At 44.0% G+C, this 18,619-nt stretch overlaps 1 protein-coding gene across 1 annotated transcript; it reads right to left on the bottom strand.

Moving 5' to 3' along the window:
• Positions 1–1,053: 1,053 nt before the first annotated feature.
• On the bottom strand, positions 1,054–4,741 carry LOC129701664 (protein NYNRIN-like). The gene is made up of 2 exons (XM_055643001.1): positions 2,468–4,741; positions 1,054–2,082 (listed from the first exon to the last, which is right to left on the bottom strand). Exons 1-2 carry the CDS (start codon positions 3,392–3,394, stop codon positions 2,041–2,043), a joined length of 969 nt encoding a protein of 322 aa, XP_055498976.1. The 5' UTR covers positions 3,395–4,741; the 3' UTR covers positions 1,054–2,040.
• Between the last annotated feature and the right edge of the window lie 13,878 nt (positions 4,742–18,619).

Genomic DNA, 18,619 nt, shown 5'->3' with positions numbered 1-18,619 from the left:
ACCCCCCCCCCACCGCCCTTAGGTCCTCATGTTGATAAACAGCAATAACAATTTCCAAAGGTGATGGAAAGACTGGAGGAAAGACTAGGTGCTGAGAGATTTTTTATACTTGCATTAAGGAGGCAATTAAAAACACCTGAGCAATTACAAGCACCTGTTAAGCCATGTGTCCTAAACATTATGGTGCCCTGAAATGGGGGGACTATATTACAGCTGTAATTTCTACATCATTCATCATTCATCATCGTTGAAAACATTAGCAACGCAGTGGTGCTGGTTTCCAATGGGAACAGTGACGGAAGCACTACAAATCTCTGTCCTCCAGTTCTTACGGACCTACGCCCTTCATCACAAATCATTCATGTCTAGAAGTTATGAGTTTATTTTAGTTTATTGCCATGTGCATCGAGCTACAGTGAAAAGAATTTGTCGTGTGCGATCCAGTCAAAGAAACGACTATACTTTAAACTTTGGTGATACATTTGAAACAGGCCCTTCGGCCCACCAGAAGGCCCAGGCCCTTCGTGAACCAGCAATCACCACTAGTACACACTGGGGACAATTTACAATTTTACCAAAGCAATTAACCTACAAATCTACGTCCTACACATGGTCACAGGGAATGACAACTCCATACAGTACATCCGTAGTCATGATTCAGGTCTCTGGAGTTGTAATGCAATAACTTAATCGCTATGCCACTGTGCCACTATAAATGATTACAATCAAACCATCTACAGTGTACAGATGAAGGAGAAAGGGCACAATATATAGGGCAAGATAAAGTCTGATGAAATCTGATTAAAGATAAAAGTTTCCAATGAGGTAGATGGACGTTCAGGGTCACACTCTAGTTTGTAAGAGGACAGTAAGAGGCCTGATAACAGCTGGGAAGAAACTGTTCCTGAATCTAGAGGTATACGTTTTCAAACTTTTGTACCAATTGCCTGATGGGAGAAGGGAGAATTGGGAGTAAGCCACTGACCTTGATAATGGCTGGTAAATGATTGAAGTGAAATGGAGTCAATGGATACTAAAACGATACGTTTTTATTGAGCAGGAGTCTCCACACAGGTTACAACCTGGCAAAGAGTCAAGCTGCCTGCCCTTAATTGCAAGGCTCTTTATATGTTAATACCACCGTTTAGCACCTCCCACATTCCCCTGATCAAAGAACCGACAGGTACGAAGAATACAGGAAACCAAGTATGTACATATAAGGGGATGAAAGAGGAACCACACATAATCTCAGACCAGTACATTCCTCAGTCTTCCTGGCTAGGGGGGGAGGTTGTGTATTCCTCAATCTTGTCAGACTGGGCCTGTGATCCTTTATTCATGACTACACAGTAACTGCAAGACATTGTGTATTCCTTAATTGCAGCCTGTTCCAGCAAGTCTGGTCAGCAGCCATCTTATGTCCTTTGTTTCAGTCTACCTGGCCAACCATTTTGTCTTTCAGAACAATCTTATAACATTGATTCAGAATTTCTATTCATCATTCCCCCCTTTTGCCATTCTTATGGCAACACTCATAGTCCATTTAAAAGTCCCATTCGCCGAATCTCGTAACCTTTTAGTTCCCTGGCCAAGGCTTCTTGGACCGTCTGACCTTTGTCCCCTAATTCTCCTTCCTCACTCACTTCATCGTTTTCGCTGTCGTTGGGGAATGGTAACAGTCTCTGCTGCTCACGCTGTAAGACCATCATTCGTACAGAACTTTTAGCTTCCTCGGGGGTGGTCCCCAAACCCAATAAGGCCACCATTAATCGGGCTTGACAGGGACCGTTTTTTTTTGTCCTGGCACTTCACCAGTCGTTCAGTTCTGCCCCATGCAGGGGATGGGGTAAACAGGGAGGTAACTGATGTCATTTGTGGATAACAAACCACCTGCCCCTTCCCGAATAGCTCGTTGTGTGCCTGGATGAATAAATTGGAGTTTTCTCGTTCCCCTCTCTTTTCCTCGTTTGTTCCGTCCGTGTTCAGGCTTTGTCCATTTCCAGCCAAAACCGATTAACCCGGCAGTGGTCGCCACACATATTAATGCCACAAAGACCCTGATCTCAGTGATTTATTTCGTATCTGTGAAGACAAGGGAGGGAAAAAGAAAAGAACGTGCAATTTCATGGCAAAATTAATTCGTGCCCTGCTTCCCGTGGACTGGATCCCCCTCCCTGACCTCGACCTCCCCCCTTTGCTTGGTGTCACCAACCACTTTGCAATGGTGCAAATGCACCCATGCCGATCGTCCTTCTACCTTTACCGCGGTGGGGGTGGTGAGGAGAACCTGGAAGGGGCCCAACCATCGAGGAGAAAGGGTGTCCTTACGAACCCAATTCTTAATCAACACATAAGAACCCGGGGTGATCCGTCCATTAACGGGAAAATCTATGTCGCCCACATAAGCGGCCTTGACCTCCCCATGAATCTCACGCAGGGCCCTTGTAAGGGCAAGGACGTAAGAGACCATCTCCTCCGTCATGTGATGCAACGTCATTGTGGCCGGGATAATGTCTGTCCAAGGGGTGCGCAGAGGTCGGCCATAGATGATCTCTGCAGGAGACAACCTTGTCTTCCCTGCTGGAAGGACTCTGATCTGGAACAAAGCAACAGGCAACATTTTAACCCAGGTGGAGCCTGATTGGTCCACCAGCTTGGCAAGCTTGGTCTTCAGGGTCTGGTTCAAGCGTTCCACCATTCCTGCAGCCTGTGGGCGATAAGCACAATGCAGCCGCTGGGTTACGCCCAGCTGTCGGTACAATTCTTTATTGATAGCGGCAATGAAGTGAGGGCCGTTATCCGAACTGATGGTGTTTGGAACCCCAAAGCGAGGAACAACCTGCCGTAATAAAATAGACACCACCGTAGAGGCAGTGCAATCAGTGGTTGGAAAGGCTTCAATCCATCTAGAAAACACATCAACAATAACAAGTACATGTTTATAACACTGACACTTAGGCAAATCAATAAAATCCATCTGTAAGGTTTCAAACGGAGCAGTAGGTAATGGAGTACGACCCGTCTGGCAGACAACTCCTTTACCAGGGTTGTGTGTAGCACAGGTGAGGCACCGTGCACTAGTTTGGGCTGCCAAAACCTTAAGTCGAGGATGCCACCATGCCTGTAAGAGAGCGTCTACTAGCAAGGTGGCCCCACAGTGAGTGGCTAAATGTAGGCAATCAACGACCCAGGTCGCTAACTGGTCTGTCATACAGGTCTGTCCGGCCGGCGTGAGCCACAATCCAGAGTCAGCCTTCCGACAGCCCAGCTGCTCCCATTCCATTATAACATTAGCAGAGGCGTCCCCCTGTAAGAGCAATACATCATTTATGGTTGGCATAGGTTTCTCAGATTCAGACGAGCCCATATAAAGGCTTTTCACCTGCCTCATCATACTACCCACCACTTTAAATCTACCGCGTGAAGCACACTTAGCCGCATCGTCAGCCAACCTGTTACCGATTTGGACTGGGGAATCTCCTGTCGTGTGGGCCGCACATTTGATTACGGCTACCGCAGAGGGCAGGAGGATACACAGGACTGGCAACGGGGGCAGGCTGGTTCAACGGGGGTGCTCCACGGACTCCCCAAGGATAATCCTCTACCTCCTCCTCGTCGTCACCTCCCAAATCTATGCCAGCCACCGACTTACGTAAGTCTTTATCTACCTTGGCCATATTTTGTCTCTCTCTCTCCTGACGATCCTTACTTTCCTTAGCATGCCTGCATTCCTGTTTTAATACTGTCACTGACTTCTCCTGACCCCCCTCGGTCAGGGGTATTCCTAGTTTCAAGGCATTACTCTGCCAACTGGCCGTTAAAGACCGTGCCTTTTCTTTGTTACAATGATCGATCCACAACTGAATGGCCTTTTTATATATTTTTTTTTAATCCGTTCTCCATATTACACTTTGGGCTCTTGATAACACACTCATATCCTTGGAACCCCCTTCAGGCCATTCATCCTTCCCCAGTTTATGAATGAGTCCTCCCGACATACGCCTAAAGGTCTCCTCCATTTCTGGATGCAAGAAACATAGCTGATGTAATGGCCGGTCTGGGTGACAACTGGTGTCCATACCATTACCCATTTTTAAACTTATACTATTACACACAATATTTCAGGGTTAACCGCGAGTCCTTGGTTCCACCGTATCTCACTCGGTCACTTCAATTCCTGACCTTCGCGTGGAGGATTTCCTCTCTTAACAACCAGTCTAAGGCGGACTTTCTGTGAGATACGGAGGTACTTTGGTCTCGGCTAACACTCAATACTTGCTAACTCTTTCAGGGTTAACCTAGAGCCCTTGGTTCCTCCGTATCTCACTCGGCCACTTTAAAGTGGACTTTCTGTGAGATATGGGGGTACCTTGGTCTCAGTTAACGTCTCAATACTAGTTAACTTTATTACACAAATATCACAACAAAATTTCAGGGTTAACCGTGAGTCCTTGGTTCCGCCGTATCTCACTCGGCCACTTTAAAGTGGACTTTCTGTGAGATATGGGGGTACCTTGGTCTCGGCTAACACTCAATACTTGCTAACTCTTTCAGGGTTAACCTAGAGCCCTTGGTTCCTCCGTATCTCACTCGGCCACTTTAAAGTGGACTTTCTGTGAGATATGGGGGTACCTTGGTCTCAGTTAACGTCTCAATACTAGTTAACTTTATTACACAAATATCACAACAAAATTTCAGGGTTAACCGTGAGTCCTTGGTTCCTCCGTATCTCGCTCGGCCACTTTAAAGTGGACTTTCTGCGAGATATGGGGGTACCTTGGTCTCGGCTAACACTCAATACTTGCTAACTCTTTCAGGGTTAACCTAGAGCCCTTGGTTCCTCCGTATCTCACTCGGCCACTTTAAAGTGGACTTTCTGTGAGATATGGGGGTACCTTGGTCTCAGTTAACGTCTCAATACTAGTTAACTTTATTACACAAATATCACACCAAAATTTCAGGGTTAACCGTGAGTCCTTGGTTCCATCGTATCTCACTCGGCCACTTTAAAGCGGACTTTCTGTGAGATATGGGGGTACCTTGGTCTCGGTTAACACTCAATACTTGTTAACTCTTTCAGGGTTAACCTAGAGTCCTTGGTTCCGCCGTATCTCACTCAGTCACTTTAAAGTGGACTTTCTGTGAGATATGGGGGTACCTTGGTCTCAGTTAACGTCTCAATACTAGTTAACTTCCTATACACAGTGCACTCCTCTTATATACCGTCTACGGTCCCCCTCTACGGGGTGTTTTATCCGCTCGATCAGACTAGGATAATCCTCGAGACGGCCCTATCCCCGTGCCCACAACCGGAATGTTCGGATGTCGTCCCACCAACTGACGCAAGTCAGCGAATTACCCTGCTACGCCGGGATACGAGGAAGGACCAAGAGGAGATTTAACTAAATCTACTCACTTGGCTGCGCACCCTTCACATCGATCCCGTCGCCCAGTGGATTCACTCGCCGGCTCGATCAGTCGCTGGTTAACATCCCACTTCTGACACCAAATGTTGATTCACGTTTCTCTCTCACATCGGTTGTTTCGACAATAATCGACCAGGCACCGGGGTTGCTTTAAACGTACGTTTTATTGAGCAGGAGTCTCCACACAGGTTACAACCTGGCAAAGAGTCAAGCTGCCTGCCCTTAATTGCAAGGCTCTTTATATGTTAATGCCACCGTTTAGCACCTCCCACATTCCCCCCCCTGATCAAAGAACCAACACGTACGAAGAATACAGGAAACCAAGTATGTACATATAAGGGGATGAAAGAGGAACCACACATAATCTCAGACCAGTACATTCCTCAGTCTTCCTGGCTAGGGGGGGAGGTTGTGTATTCCTCAATCTTGTCTTGTCAGACTACACAGTAACTGGCCTGTGATCCTTAATTGCATGCAACTGGTCAGCAGCCATCTTATGTCCTTTGTTTCAACCTGGCCAACCATTTTGTCTTTCACTGCAGTTGCTGGAAAATAGAAGTTAGACAAAAAATGCTGGAGAAACTCAGCGGGTGAGGCAGCATCTATGGAGCGAAGGAAATAGGCAACGTTATCCCTCATGTCATTTTTAAATCTTTGCCCTCTCACCATAAAGCTAGGTCCACGAGTTTTAGTCTTCCAGCCTATCTGATTTCTCCCTCAAACAAATGCTGCCCTGAACTTTTTCTGCAAACTTTCCAGCTTCATGACATCGTACTGATAGCTAGGTGATAGAACTATACGCAATACTCCAAGTGTGGTCTCATCAACGACTTGTACAGTTGCAACATAATGTTCTAATCCCTCTACTCAATGCCAGAACTGATGAAGGCATGCCTGGAAAAGATCTTCTTCATTATCCAGTTTCCCTGTGTTGACAGTTTCAGGGGATTACATACCTGTCTCTCAAGGTCTCTCTGTTCTAAAACACTCTTCAAAGCCCTACCATTTACTGTGAAAGTCCTGCCTTTGTTCAACTTCATGTGCAGGAAAGAACTGCAGATGCTGATTTAAATCACAGTTAGACACAAAATGCTGGAGTAACTCCGCGGTACAGGCAACATCTCTGGAGAGAAAGAATGGGTGACTTATCGGGACGAGACCCTTCTTCAGACTCCTAAAACACCTACCTGCAAAGTCTACCTGCAACACTTCATAATTGTCCAAATTAAATTTCATCTGCTATTTCCTGGCCCAGTTCATCCAGATCCTGCTGTAATCTTAGAGAACCTTCACTATCCACAATACCACCAATGTTGGTGTTATCTGCCAATTTACTATCTTGAATAGAGAATAATCTATACAATATGATTCTCATCCAAATCATATTGTATAGATGACAAATAACAGTGGACCCAGCACCGATCTCTATGGCATACCATTGGTCACAGGTCTCCAAACAGATTAACAACCCTCTATGACAACCCTTTGACTTATTTCACCAAGCCACTCTGTATCCCATTGATAATTCATTCTGGATCCCATGTGATTGAACCGTTATGCAACAATGGTACAGTTAGACACACCTAATATACACAACCTGTTCTGTTTGTTAGGTAGCATTCGGACCAAATAATTAAGAATAATTTTATGTCTGCATCAAATTAGATATAAGAGAGAGTCAAGAGTCAAGAGTCAATTTAATTGTCATTGTCATTTGGACCCCTGGAGGTCCAAACGAAATGCCATTTCTGCAGCCATACATTACACACAAATAGACCCCAGACACAACATAATTACATTTTACATAAACATCCATCACATAGCTGTGATGGAAGGCCAAATAAACTTATCTCTCCACTGCACTCTTCCCCCCCCGATGTCAGAGTCAAAGTCATAGCCCCCGGCTGGCGATGGCGATTGTCCCGCGGCCATTAAAGCCACGCCGGGTGGTGCGAGGTCGCACACCGGGTCTTGGTGTTGGAGCCCCCGGTGTGCGCTCGCAGAGTCCGCGGCCATTCCAGCCGCGCGGGGCAGTGATGTAGGCCCCGCTCCAGGAGCTCTTCGACCCCGCAACTCGGGCGGGAGAATTCGCCGTTGCAGGAGCCCCGAAAAGCGGTCTCCCTCCAGGGAGCCGCGGACTCCCGGCGCCGCCGTCCACAGACCTGTCGCTGGAGCCTCCGACTCTCCGGTAGCAGCAGCAGCAGCAGCAGCAGTAATATAATATATTAGATGAAATTTTGCGTGGATAATGTGTCACCATTTGCTTTGCTTTCAATCATAAAATATCATGGGAGCTTATTGCAGGCAATTTCAAACATTTACTGCTGCAATTCAAGAAGGAGATTCACCTTTACCATTTTCAGGGCTATTAGGAACAGCAATATACTGGCCTTTCCAGTGAAACACACATCCTGAAATAATTAGTAACAGCGGCTCAAAGTACTTCTGTGCTTCACATTGCTGTTTAAACCAATGTAGTACATGAGTGCTCTTGTTAGTTCATGTATTCCCCTTCCATTCTCATCCGCAGCAATGATTGATAGCACACAAAGGCCAAGTCATTTTACATAAGAAAACAGGCTCTTGAATACTGTCTCCTACGTGTAAAGTATGCAAAAAGGCCTTTAACCTTCTCTTTCCTGTAAAGGGCCTGTCCCACTTACGTGTCCTTGGCACGCAAATTACGCGACCTCGTGGTCGCGTTGAACCAAGACGATCGAGCTAAGGTTGGGCGCGATTACATGTGTACGCACAGCCGTCTGGAGTGCGTGACGTCATTTGAAGATGGATACAAAGCTGGAGTAACTCAGCGGGACCGGCAGCATCTCTGGAGAGAAGGAATGGGTGACGTTTCGTGTCGAGACTCTTCTTCAGTCTGAAAAGAAGGGTCTTGACACGAAACGTCACCCATTGCTTCTCTCCAGAGATGCTGCCGGTCCCGCTGAGTTACTCCTACATTTTGTGTCTATCTTCAATTTTCTTGGCTCCGCTCTGGGAGTAGAAGTGGGGGCGGATCCGAACCGCAACGGCCATGAGCCCAGGCAGAGGTTGGCGATTGTTTGCCTGCTTCTGCTGCTGTTGAAGGTGAGACGTTGCGTCGCGCCAGGGTCTTGGGCTTGTCCCACTTCAGTTCCACGACAAGCCGTTGGCGTGCAAAGATTTAGTTCACTGCAAGAATTTCGAAGCCCCGCACGATGTCGGGACCGGCCCCGCACAACTCCATACCCTTCTGCGCTTCTAAGTGGGACCGGCCCCGTGTGGCCATACGGTGCCCGTATGCCTCAAGCGACCACGAGATCGCGTAATTTGCGAGCCAATGATGCATAAGTGGGACAAACCCTTAAGTTGCATGAAGTTGTTAAATTGCAGGGAAACTACCTGCTAAACCCTCTACAGAAAGTGCTGGAATTTCTTGAGTCATTACCATTTTAAAGGTTTAAGGTTTTCATCCCTGAAATACCCATCAATGCTTTGACCCAGATTGGAACAACATAAACAGCGATGATCCATTTCTACAAAGTAGTAAAGTATCAGACACTTTTCAATATTATGTTTTAAATTTTCAATTGCAATTTTGCCTTTTTTTTCTTAGTTAATCCAATATATATGTTGATCTATTTATTTCTATTCTCTACTTGATATGATATTCCATTCACCCAATCAACCTTATTATTCCCATCTCACTCTTCAAAATATAAATTTTACGTTCCTTCAATCTTATAGATTAAGGAGATACAAAGTTCACAAATCTGTGGCAAAATAAAAGATAAAATATCCAAAAGAGATCTCTGACTATTAGCAAAATATAAACATATCTAAATGATGACCCATTGATATCAAACACAGAAAATAAACAAGAACTTGTTAACTTTGCCAGTCTGTGATATTATATTATAGATAGCTCAGGTCTAAGCAATTTCAAGTCAATGTTTATGATGTAAAGGTATTCAATTATTATGCTTAAGAAAGAAATGCTGGAAAAAAATCGAAGATAGACAAAAATGCTGGAGAAACTCAGCGGGTGAGGCAACATCTGTGGAGCGAAGGAATAGGTGACGTTTCAGGTCGAGACCCTTCTTCAGACGGATGTGGGGTGGGAGGGGCGGGAAGAAGAAAGGAAGAGGCGGAGAAAGTGGGCTGTGGGAGAGCTGGGGAGGAGAAGGAGAGAGAAAGCAAGGACTACCTGAAATTAGAGAAGTCAATGTTCATACCGCTGGGGTGTAAAGTGCCCAAGCGAAATATGAGGTGCTGCTCCTCCAATTCACAGAGGGACTCACTCTGGCCATGGCGGTGCAGACTCGAAGTGCCGAATGGCCTACTCCTGCACCTAATTTCTATGTTTCTATGTTTCTATGGAGGAGGCCCAGGACAGAAAGGTCGGATAAGGAATGGGAGGGGGAGTTGAAGTGCTGAGCCACCGGGAGATCGGGTTCGTTAATGCAAACTGTGCGTAGGTGTTGGGCAAAGTGATCGCCAAGCCTGTTCTTGGTCTCACCGATGTAGAGCAGTTGACACCTAGATCAGCGGATGCAATAGATGAGGTTGGAGGAGGTGCAGGTGAACCTCTGCCTCACCTGGAAAGACTGCTTAGGTCCTTGGATTGAGTTGAGGAGGGAGGTAAAGTGACAAGTGTAGCATTTCCTGCAGTTGCAAGGCAAAGTACCAGGGGAGGGGGTGGTTTGGGTGGGATGGGACGAATTGACCAGGGAGTTGCGGAGGGAGTGGTATTATATTCAATTATTATGCAGCCAATATTTTTTATATTATTCCTCATTGTGAATTAGAGAGGAAAATATTAATAATAATAATGGTAGTATAATCACAGCATATTTTTCTTTAAGCTCAGCTATGCACCTTGGCATTCCCTTCTGGTTTGAAGCCCACATGCGGAATTTGAGCCAGTACAACTGCATTCTTTTAGACAGATCACCAGATGTGCTAAGTTGACTTTGTCTGCCTGTTTTTCTGGTTTTGGCTCAATCAATTGGTCAAAGGTCGTGTCTGAGCTAATAACACCAAACTGAAAAATGGCTTTCTGCTGTTTGTTAGATAGCTGCCATGTTCACCTGTACATACCCCCTGATCTCCTTTACCACCCTTCTCCACACCATAGATTTGCTGCCAGTGTCCACTGAAACTCCTGCTTTCTTCTCAAACACCTTCGCCCACATCCACGAGACAACAGACAATCGCTTCTTATCACTTTTTTGAATCATTGCTGGACCTATGGTTCCCAATTATAGGTTGTAACAATGTGAGTGTTTGATATATGACGTTCAAATCAGTTATTAAAATGTCGGAGAAAGGAACTCAGAGACAGGTGTGAAACTGGACTATTCAGTTAGCATGTCATGGACTCGTAGTGGAGAAACACTTGAGCTATTGTATTATTTACATAGAAATTAGGTTGTGAATTTCAAACCTGAATTGGAAGCGATGGATTAATGGCGAACATCATTAAACCTCAGAAGCTATCCACAACAAATCTAATATTTGGAACTATTGATGAGCACAGAATCTAGACTGACTCGGGCGAGCCATATTATTGCATTTTCTATATTTAAATGAAGCATTAAATTGATACCTGATATGTGGTAGGATGGAAACAAAGGATCCTAAAACAATTTATGGGGATAAGCAGTGAATATTCCTGATTTCTTGGTTAACATCCAAAATTCAGATTAAAGTAGAATAACCTCGAAATCCATCAAAATTTGGTAGCATATATTCTTGAATGCTGTCTCCTAAAGTTCAGGATTAGAACTAAACTTCAAAGGCAGAGTTTAATTGCTACAGTGGCCATGTAACTTCCTTAGATATTACCATATAACCATATAACCATATAACAATTACAGCACGGAAACAGGCCATCTCGACCCTTCTAGTCCGTGCCGAACACATATTCTCCCCTAGTCCCACATACCTGCGCTCAGACCATAATCTTCCATTCCCTTCCCGTCCATATAACTATCCAATTTATTTTTAAATGATAAAAACGAACCTGCCTCCACCACCTTCACTGAAAGCTCATTCCATACAGCCACCACTCTCTGAGTAAAGAAGTTCCCCCTCATGTTACCCCTAAACTTCAGTCCCTTAATTCTCAAGTCATGTCCCCTTGTTTGAATCTTCCCTACTCTCAGTGGGGAAAGCTTTTCCACGTCAACTCTGTCTATCCCTCTCATCATTTTAAATACCTCTATCAAGTCCCCCCTTAACCTTCTGCGCTCCAAAGAATAAAGCCCTAACTTGTTCAGCCTTTCTCTGTAACTTAGTTGCTGAAACCCAGGCAACATTCTAGTAAATCTCCTCTGTACTCTCTCTATTTTGTTGACTGATCACTATTATCAAGTGATTATTATTATTATTATTATTAACTGCATTATTAATGTATCTTCATTTAAGGTTATTTGCAAAATTATACTGTCCAAATTTTCAATTGTGCCAATTTTTACAACAGCTTCAACAATAATCCATTAGTTCCAGAATGCTTTGGCATGCCTTATATTCATAATGAGGCAGAACATAGATAGATAGATAGATCCTTTATTGTCATTCAGACCTTTCGGTCTGAACGAAATTATGTTGCCTGCAGTCATACACAGAATCAATAATAACAAAACATACAATAAACACAAATTAAACATTCACCACATGAGACTGTTTTGAAACATTCAGAGGTCACAAAAGGCACTATATAAATGCACAATCTTTCTTGGGTAAATTGAAGTTTTTTTTATTAATCTCTGCAACCTCCTTGGGCTTCAATAGAAGCTCATCACTCATCTGTGATTTTCACCAGTGTGTTGGCACTGTATCTTGGTCTATTATATTTTGGCATCACATCATTAACTTGATAAATTGACTATCACAATATATAAAACTAAAAAACTAAGCTTTTCTGCTAAAATGTCTTGCTCTTTCTGGTATTCTGATCTAATACAACCAAATCCTAAACTGTAAAATCACCTATTTTATCATCGGACATTCTCAATAAAAAACACAGAGAGACAAATGATCACTAAAATCAGCTGCCTGTTTTTGCAAACCAACATTTAAAATGTCTCTTGGTGTTTCTGCTTTGCCCATGCTGGATTGAATCTTGTACATTTCAAAAATGTTAATTAATCTATATACCAGAATTAGAACCAGATAGATTTTGCTTCAGATAAACACAAAATGCTGGGGTAACTCAGCTAGTCAGTCAGCATCTCTGGAGAAAAAAGGTTGACTGACATTTCAGGTCAGGACATTTCTTGAGATTGAAAATAGGGGGTGGGGAGGCTCTTACGCTCAGTCTGTGCAGGACTACAGGATCTCCTGTTTTGATACCATTTCAACTCCCTTTAAACTTCCCAAATCACCTATTTTGTCCTGGGGCTCCTCCATTGCCAAGTAAAAGGCCACACAGAGAATTGATCACTAACAGCACTTCATATGTTTTTGCAAACCACCCAGTGGTATGAATGTTGAAACTCATTTTAAGTAACTACTCCTCCCCCCCCCCCCCCCCCACCCACCCATACCCTCCTTGCCCCCTTCCTCCATCCCAATCTTTTAACATGTCTTCACATCGCTTTCTTCTTGAGATCACACCTTCCCCAGCCCAACAATGGGTTTAACATGCACCGAGGTCATTGTGTAGAAAGCACCTGCAGATCCTGGCATATACTGAAGATAGAAACAAAGTGCTGTAGAAACTCAGCGGGTAAGGCAGCATCTCTGGAGAAAAAAGATGGATGACCCTTCTTCATACCCCAGTCTGGAGAAGGATTCCGTCCTGAAACTTCACCCATCCTTTTTGTTCAGAGATGCTGCCTGACTGACCCACTGAGTTACTCCAGTGTCTGTGCCTAACTGAGATCATTTGTGGCTGGCCCTGATTGGTCCTGGTCTTTTCTCGTTTCTAGCTTTACACTTCTCCCTCCCCACCCCCTTCTATCAGTCTGAAGAAGGGCCCTGACCTGAAACCTCACCCATCTTTTTTCTCCAGAGATGCTACCTGACCCGCTGAGCTACACCAGCACTTTTTACCTAAATTTTGGTATAAACAGCATCTGCAGTTTTTGTTTCTAAATTTTACTTCAGTTTCTTTTATTTGTGTTTTTTGAATGAGTATTCAATTTGAGCTCAAACAACCTTGTTGCATTACTTGCCCTATTCAGCTTTAATTTAAGTTATTTTCCTGTCGCTAATTCCTGAAGAAGATAATTAGTTAACAGTGTGAAAGGTGTTCTTCTATTCAGTTAAGATGGCCACACACAGATAAGAAATCTTCAAGCAATTTTGAATTTAGGCTGTTTCCCAAAATAAAATCCTGTTGAAATATTTAAACCTGCAGAGTTAGATGTAGGACTAGGTGGTAGTTTTCTCACGGGATATCAAAATTAATTGTATGAAATGCTTTCACTACTAATCATCAGCAGTGTAATTTATATGTACATACAATGTTTCAATGTTATGTTTGATCTTAATTCATAACTCTGCTTCTGTTCCATTGATAACACTAAAAGAAGTCTTACATTCTTGGTTGATGGCAAGTGCATGGAACAATATTGGCAGCTTATCAGATTGTTCCTCTTTGTTTATGAACTACTGAGGTGAAAGTGATGGCTGAAAACTTTGCGGCCGGAATTTATCTATAATTTTAAGATAACAAATTCAATTATGAGCAGCCTTGAGAATCATGACAAATCTCTCCTTTTTTTTTGCTGGTTCCAGTTAATGCCCAACTTATGTCATATAAGATAATGATTGAAACTAAATGCCGACGCACATATAGAACCATCTCCTGACAGTCTGTGATTTACGTCCCATGTATAAAGTAAGTAGTGCAGGTTAGTATTGCAATATTATTGCATCTTGTGAGAAAATTAAGGAAAGACGATAAAGATTTGTGGCACAAAATTTGGAAGAGTCGCACCCAATTATTGGGTGCCGTGGTTGGCGTCGAGGAGTTATGTGCATTATTGTGAAGGTAATGTCTACCACAAGAATGTACCAGAGGCACATCTTGATTTGATGCCAACATTGCTGTTTTGGTGTCAGTACTTTAGTTAACATCCTCACTTTCACATGAAGAACTTAATGTCTACTTAGTAACAGGAGAAAAATACACCTTACGCCAACCCCAGAAGCCTAATTTAAAGGGATCGACCTTTAGATAAGATGAATATCAGTTTGACATTTTCTGATTGGTGCTGTATTTCTACAAGTGCTTGGTGTTTTCTGCTTTCTAATGTTGTCTCAAGTTGCAGATGTCCACAGGGATTTGTGCAATTTGTTTAGACTTTGCAATGACGTCGTTCACTTTGCCAAACAGCTTGACTGAGAGAGCAAACAGCTTGACTGAGAGGCCCTGGAGAGCAGGGTACATTGTGTGAAAGGAACAACCATTCTCTTTGAACTGTTGGAACTTCCAGCATTTAGGTTTCCTTCTTGTTACTGAAGAGGAGAACTATTCAGAAACAACCATAATTCTAAGCTCACAGCATGGTATGAAAAGCATGGCTTGTGGCTGTAAAAGTGATCATGGAGATGAAATGTTCATGTAGTTGGCTCTTTCCTGGTTATTCCTTAAGATACCAGCTGCTATTTGTGAGCTCCCTACGTTTATCCCACATATTCCTGTTCCCTTGCAGAACCGCTTTACCTCCCCCCTTGACTGCATTCAAGGACCCAAACAGTCGTTCCAGGTGCGACAGAGGTTCACCTGCATCTCCTCCACCCTCATCTATTGCATCCGCTGCTCTAGATGTCAGCTGATCTACATCGTTGAGACCGCATTAACCAACCTGATATCCCGGTGGCTCAGCACTTCAACTCCCTCCCATTCCGAATCCGACCTTTCTGTCCTGGGCCTCCTCCATGGCCAGAGTGAGCGCCACTGGAAATTGGAGGAGCAGCACCTCATAATCAGCTTGGGCAGTTTGCACCCTAGCGGCATAAACATTGGCTTCTCCAATTTCCGGGAGACCTTGCTGTCTTCTCCCCTTCTCAGCTCTCCCCCGTTTTGGCCCGAAACGTTGCCTATTTCCTTTGCTCCATAGATGCTGCTGCACCCGCTGAGTTTCTCCAGCACTTTTGTCTACCCTTGCAGAACATTCCTGTTGTAACATGGATTACAGATGGGGGCATAAACAGACTCACATACAGTGACTGAAGAAGGGTCTCGACCTGAAATTTCACCCATTCCTTCTCTCCAAAGATGCTGCCTGTCCCGCTGAATTACTCCAGCTTTTTGGGTCCATCTTCACATCCAGGGAGCCTTTGAACATCTGGCTCAGCCATTGCTCCCAAATGGAAATGGTTGCCATCATTCTAACATTTGAAAGCATTCACAAAACTACAAAATCTATGAAAAGTAATCACTCTGCTAAAAAAATAATTTATGGAGAAAATAAGTTAAAACATTTAAAGACATTTAAAGAAGATAGTTAATAGCAGTTAAACATAAGGGAATCCAATTAATTGTGAAGTTCTGCTTTTCCTGGATCTTAACCTGAAACTATTTTCTTTTATTGAAATGAGAGGAGTTGCTGAATCCACACCAGATGTAACCTAAAGTAGATTCAGTAGGCAAATTTCCCAGCATAACTGGGAAACTGCAGGGATTTGGTGTCAACCACTGAACTCCATGGTGATACAATATCAGAGCATATTTAGGAACTATCCAGTGATCAGCTGGCAGGAAACTGGGGCCTCTGCATTGATACATTGTTACATGGATGAGTTCCAAACTTCCTGATCGTTGTACATGCAAATACTGACCAATGGAATGCTACTATATATAGGTGTACAGAGAGGCTACTAGGACGTCAATGCAAAGAGTGATGCTGACATTTTATTTCTTCTTGCCAGAGAGATGCGGTCAAAGCAACCATTAATCTTTGTAAATATTGGAGTCATTAACTTTAAGCATATCACAATGCCTATGCCTTATTAACTCCGCTCAGTGTGTCTCTCAGCATGCAGCTGGTGTGTAAAATCGTCCTCAAATGATATAAATGAACACCAGGTACACAGACAGTGAACCTGGATTCTCCAGAAAGCACAACTATACTCCACCATTTGTTTGCATATATCTTTTAGCTTCTCGTGCAAGAAAGTTAATATGCTCCTTGAAATATATTTAGGTAGGTTGGTTGTAATGGTTAAACATCTATTGCGAGGCAGAAGCTGAGATGTGTATATGGATGCTGACAACAATCAGTGGGAGGATGCAGTATTGGACAACACATTCGCTGATGTTCTGATCCCATATTAACTTATTAAACCACTTTTGGAGAAACATCCAGGGTTAAGGTTAAACCTTGACATTAGCCTCATGGCTATTTAATCCTGCTGCCTTCTCTCATACAATTAGAATGCATGCTACCTCTTCTACTTGCTTGAGGATACAATTCCTTTCTTATCTGCCCCTTCCATTTATAGGGCAGCACAATAGCAAAGTTGTTAAGCTGTACCTCATAGTACCATACATCCGAGTGTGATCCTGACCTCAGGAGCCATCTGTGTGGAGTTTGCATGTTATCTCTGTGTCCTCATGGGTTGCCTCTGAGTGCTCCAGTTTGCTACCACATCCCAAAGATGTGTGGATTTGTAGGTTAATTGGCCCCTGTAAAATTGAGTGGGTGAGAAAGTGGGATAATACAGAACGAGTGTGAATGGGTGATTAATGGTTGGCATGGACTTGGTAGTTCAAAGGGCCTGTTTCCATGCTGTATCTCTAAACTTTCTCCAGTACAACCTCCAAAGACCCTGCTGCCCATCGTCTCCCATCTCAGGTCAGGTCAGGTCATTCTGCTCCATTTTCCAGGTGAGATTCAGGTACAGAATACCAGTGGCAACACTAGTCACGATAAACCACGCCCCATAAGAGATACGCTTTACTTTTTAAGTGTGGCAAGTTTGCTTTAAATAGCCCAAGTTGATAACAAATTTGGGCTCTCTGTTGCTAAGCACAGGCACTGATCAGCATGCCAAGGACTGCATGCAGCAATCATTACAATTAGCAAGTAGCACAGGATTGGCAGGATGCCTACTTTACACACAATGAGGATGGGTTAATTACTTATTAAATGGCCTGCATCATTTTTCAGGTTTAACCAATTTAATCCCCCTCCCCCTATGGTATCTAAACCATGATATGTAAACCAACCATTTTAAATCAGCTTGAAATCACATGCAGAAAGTAAAATCAAATTGAGATTAAGGATGAGTTTATGAGGGCGAGAGAAAAAAGACAGACGGAAAAGCAATAAAAATAGTTTGGTCTAGAAAAGTCTCATTAAACCAGTGCTGCACCATGGACCAACATGTGCTTGCTTTAATGACGCTCTGCGGCAATATTCCACTGCTTGCTAAGAATCAAGGTTAGACCCGACCTTAAACCAGTAAAAAGATCAACAAGGTTTAGACAGACCAAAGACTGAGTTGATGACCTTCCAGCAGCACTTGACATCTGTTTATGAATGCGTCCCTAGGAGCAGTCCATAAATCAACGTCCACTGTTACAGACCTGTTTGAGATGAACGGTGACAGGGACATTCGCAATCTTCTCCAGATTCTCTTTGCAAATCCACACTCTACGAAGAGATGAGCAACCATTTTCTCTCCATAGAAGCCATCCCGAGGGCAACGTGCGCTGATAGTGAGGTTCTAATGGTGCAGGAAGGATCAGACTGGGCCAGCCCCTTTCACCACCAGTCAAGCAAGGTCTTGGTGCTTGTTGGTGAGTTCAGGCAATGAGACATTTCACCAGACAGCTGGGCAGTATACTCAGGGAACCACGCCACAGGATCCATCGAGACCTTTCCCTGCAGTGCCTGCAGGATGTTCTGTGCTGACCACTGCCTGATGGACTTATGGTCAAAGGTGTTGGACCAGATGAACCTTTCAACAAAGGACAGATGGTGTGGCAATGTCCAGCAGACTGGCACATTGCATGGCATCTGTGCCAGGCCCATCCTTTGAAACACTGGGGACAGGTGAAACCTCAGCAGCCATTGACACAGTGCCCATGTGCTATGGCTCTACACACAGCCTGATGCAGCCACACAGTCAGGTGGCCATCTGAATGACGGCAATGTTGGGCATGTTTTGGGCAAGTTACTGGGCAATGTAGGAGTAAATGCTGTGGGATGCACCGAAGCTTGGTGCAGCCATCGCCAAGGCTCTGTGGGGGAGGACCA

This window comes from Leucoraja erinacea, chromosome 11 (genome assembly GCF_028641065.1).
Source record: "Leucoraja erinacea ecotype New England chromosome 11, Leri_hhj_1, whole genome shotgun sequence".
Lineage (NCBI taxonomy): Eukaryota > Metazoa > Chordata > Chondrichthyes > Rajiformes > Rajidae > Leucoraja > Leucoraja erinaceus.
The sequence above is the reverse complement of the archived record's forward strand: the minus strand, read 5'-3'. Positions and strand labels throughout refer to the sequence as shown.

Bases quoted from the DNA above. Each gene is read 5' to 3' on its own strand.
- LOC129701664 (XM_055643001.1), bottom strand. From the start codon at position 3,394: ATGATGAGGCAGGTGAAAAGCCTTTATATGGGCTCGTCTGAATCTGAG. The intron at 2,083-2,467 runs GTCTCTTACGTC...TTGTCTTCACAG, and splicing joins ATCACATGACGGAGGAGATG to ATACGAAATAAATCACTGAG.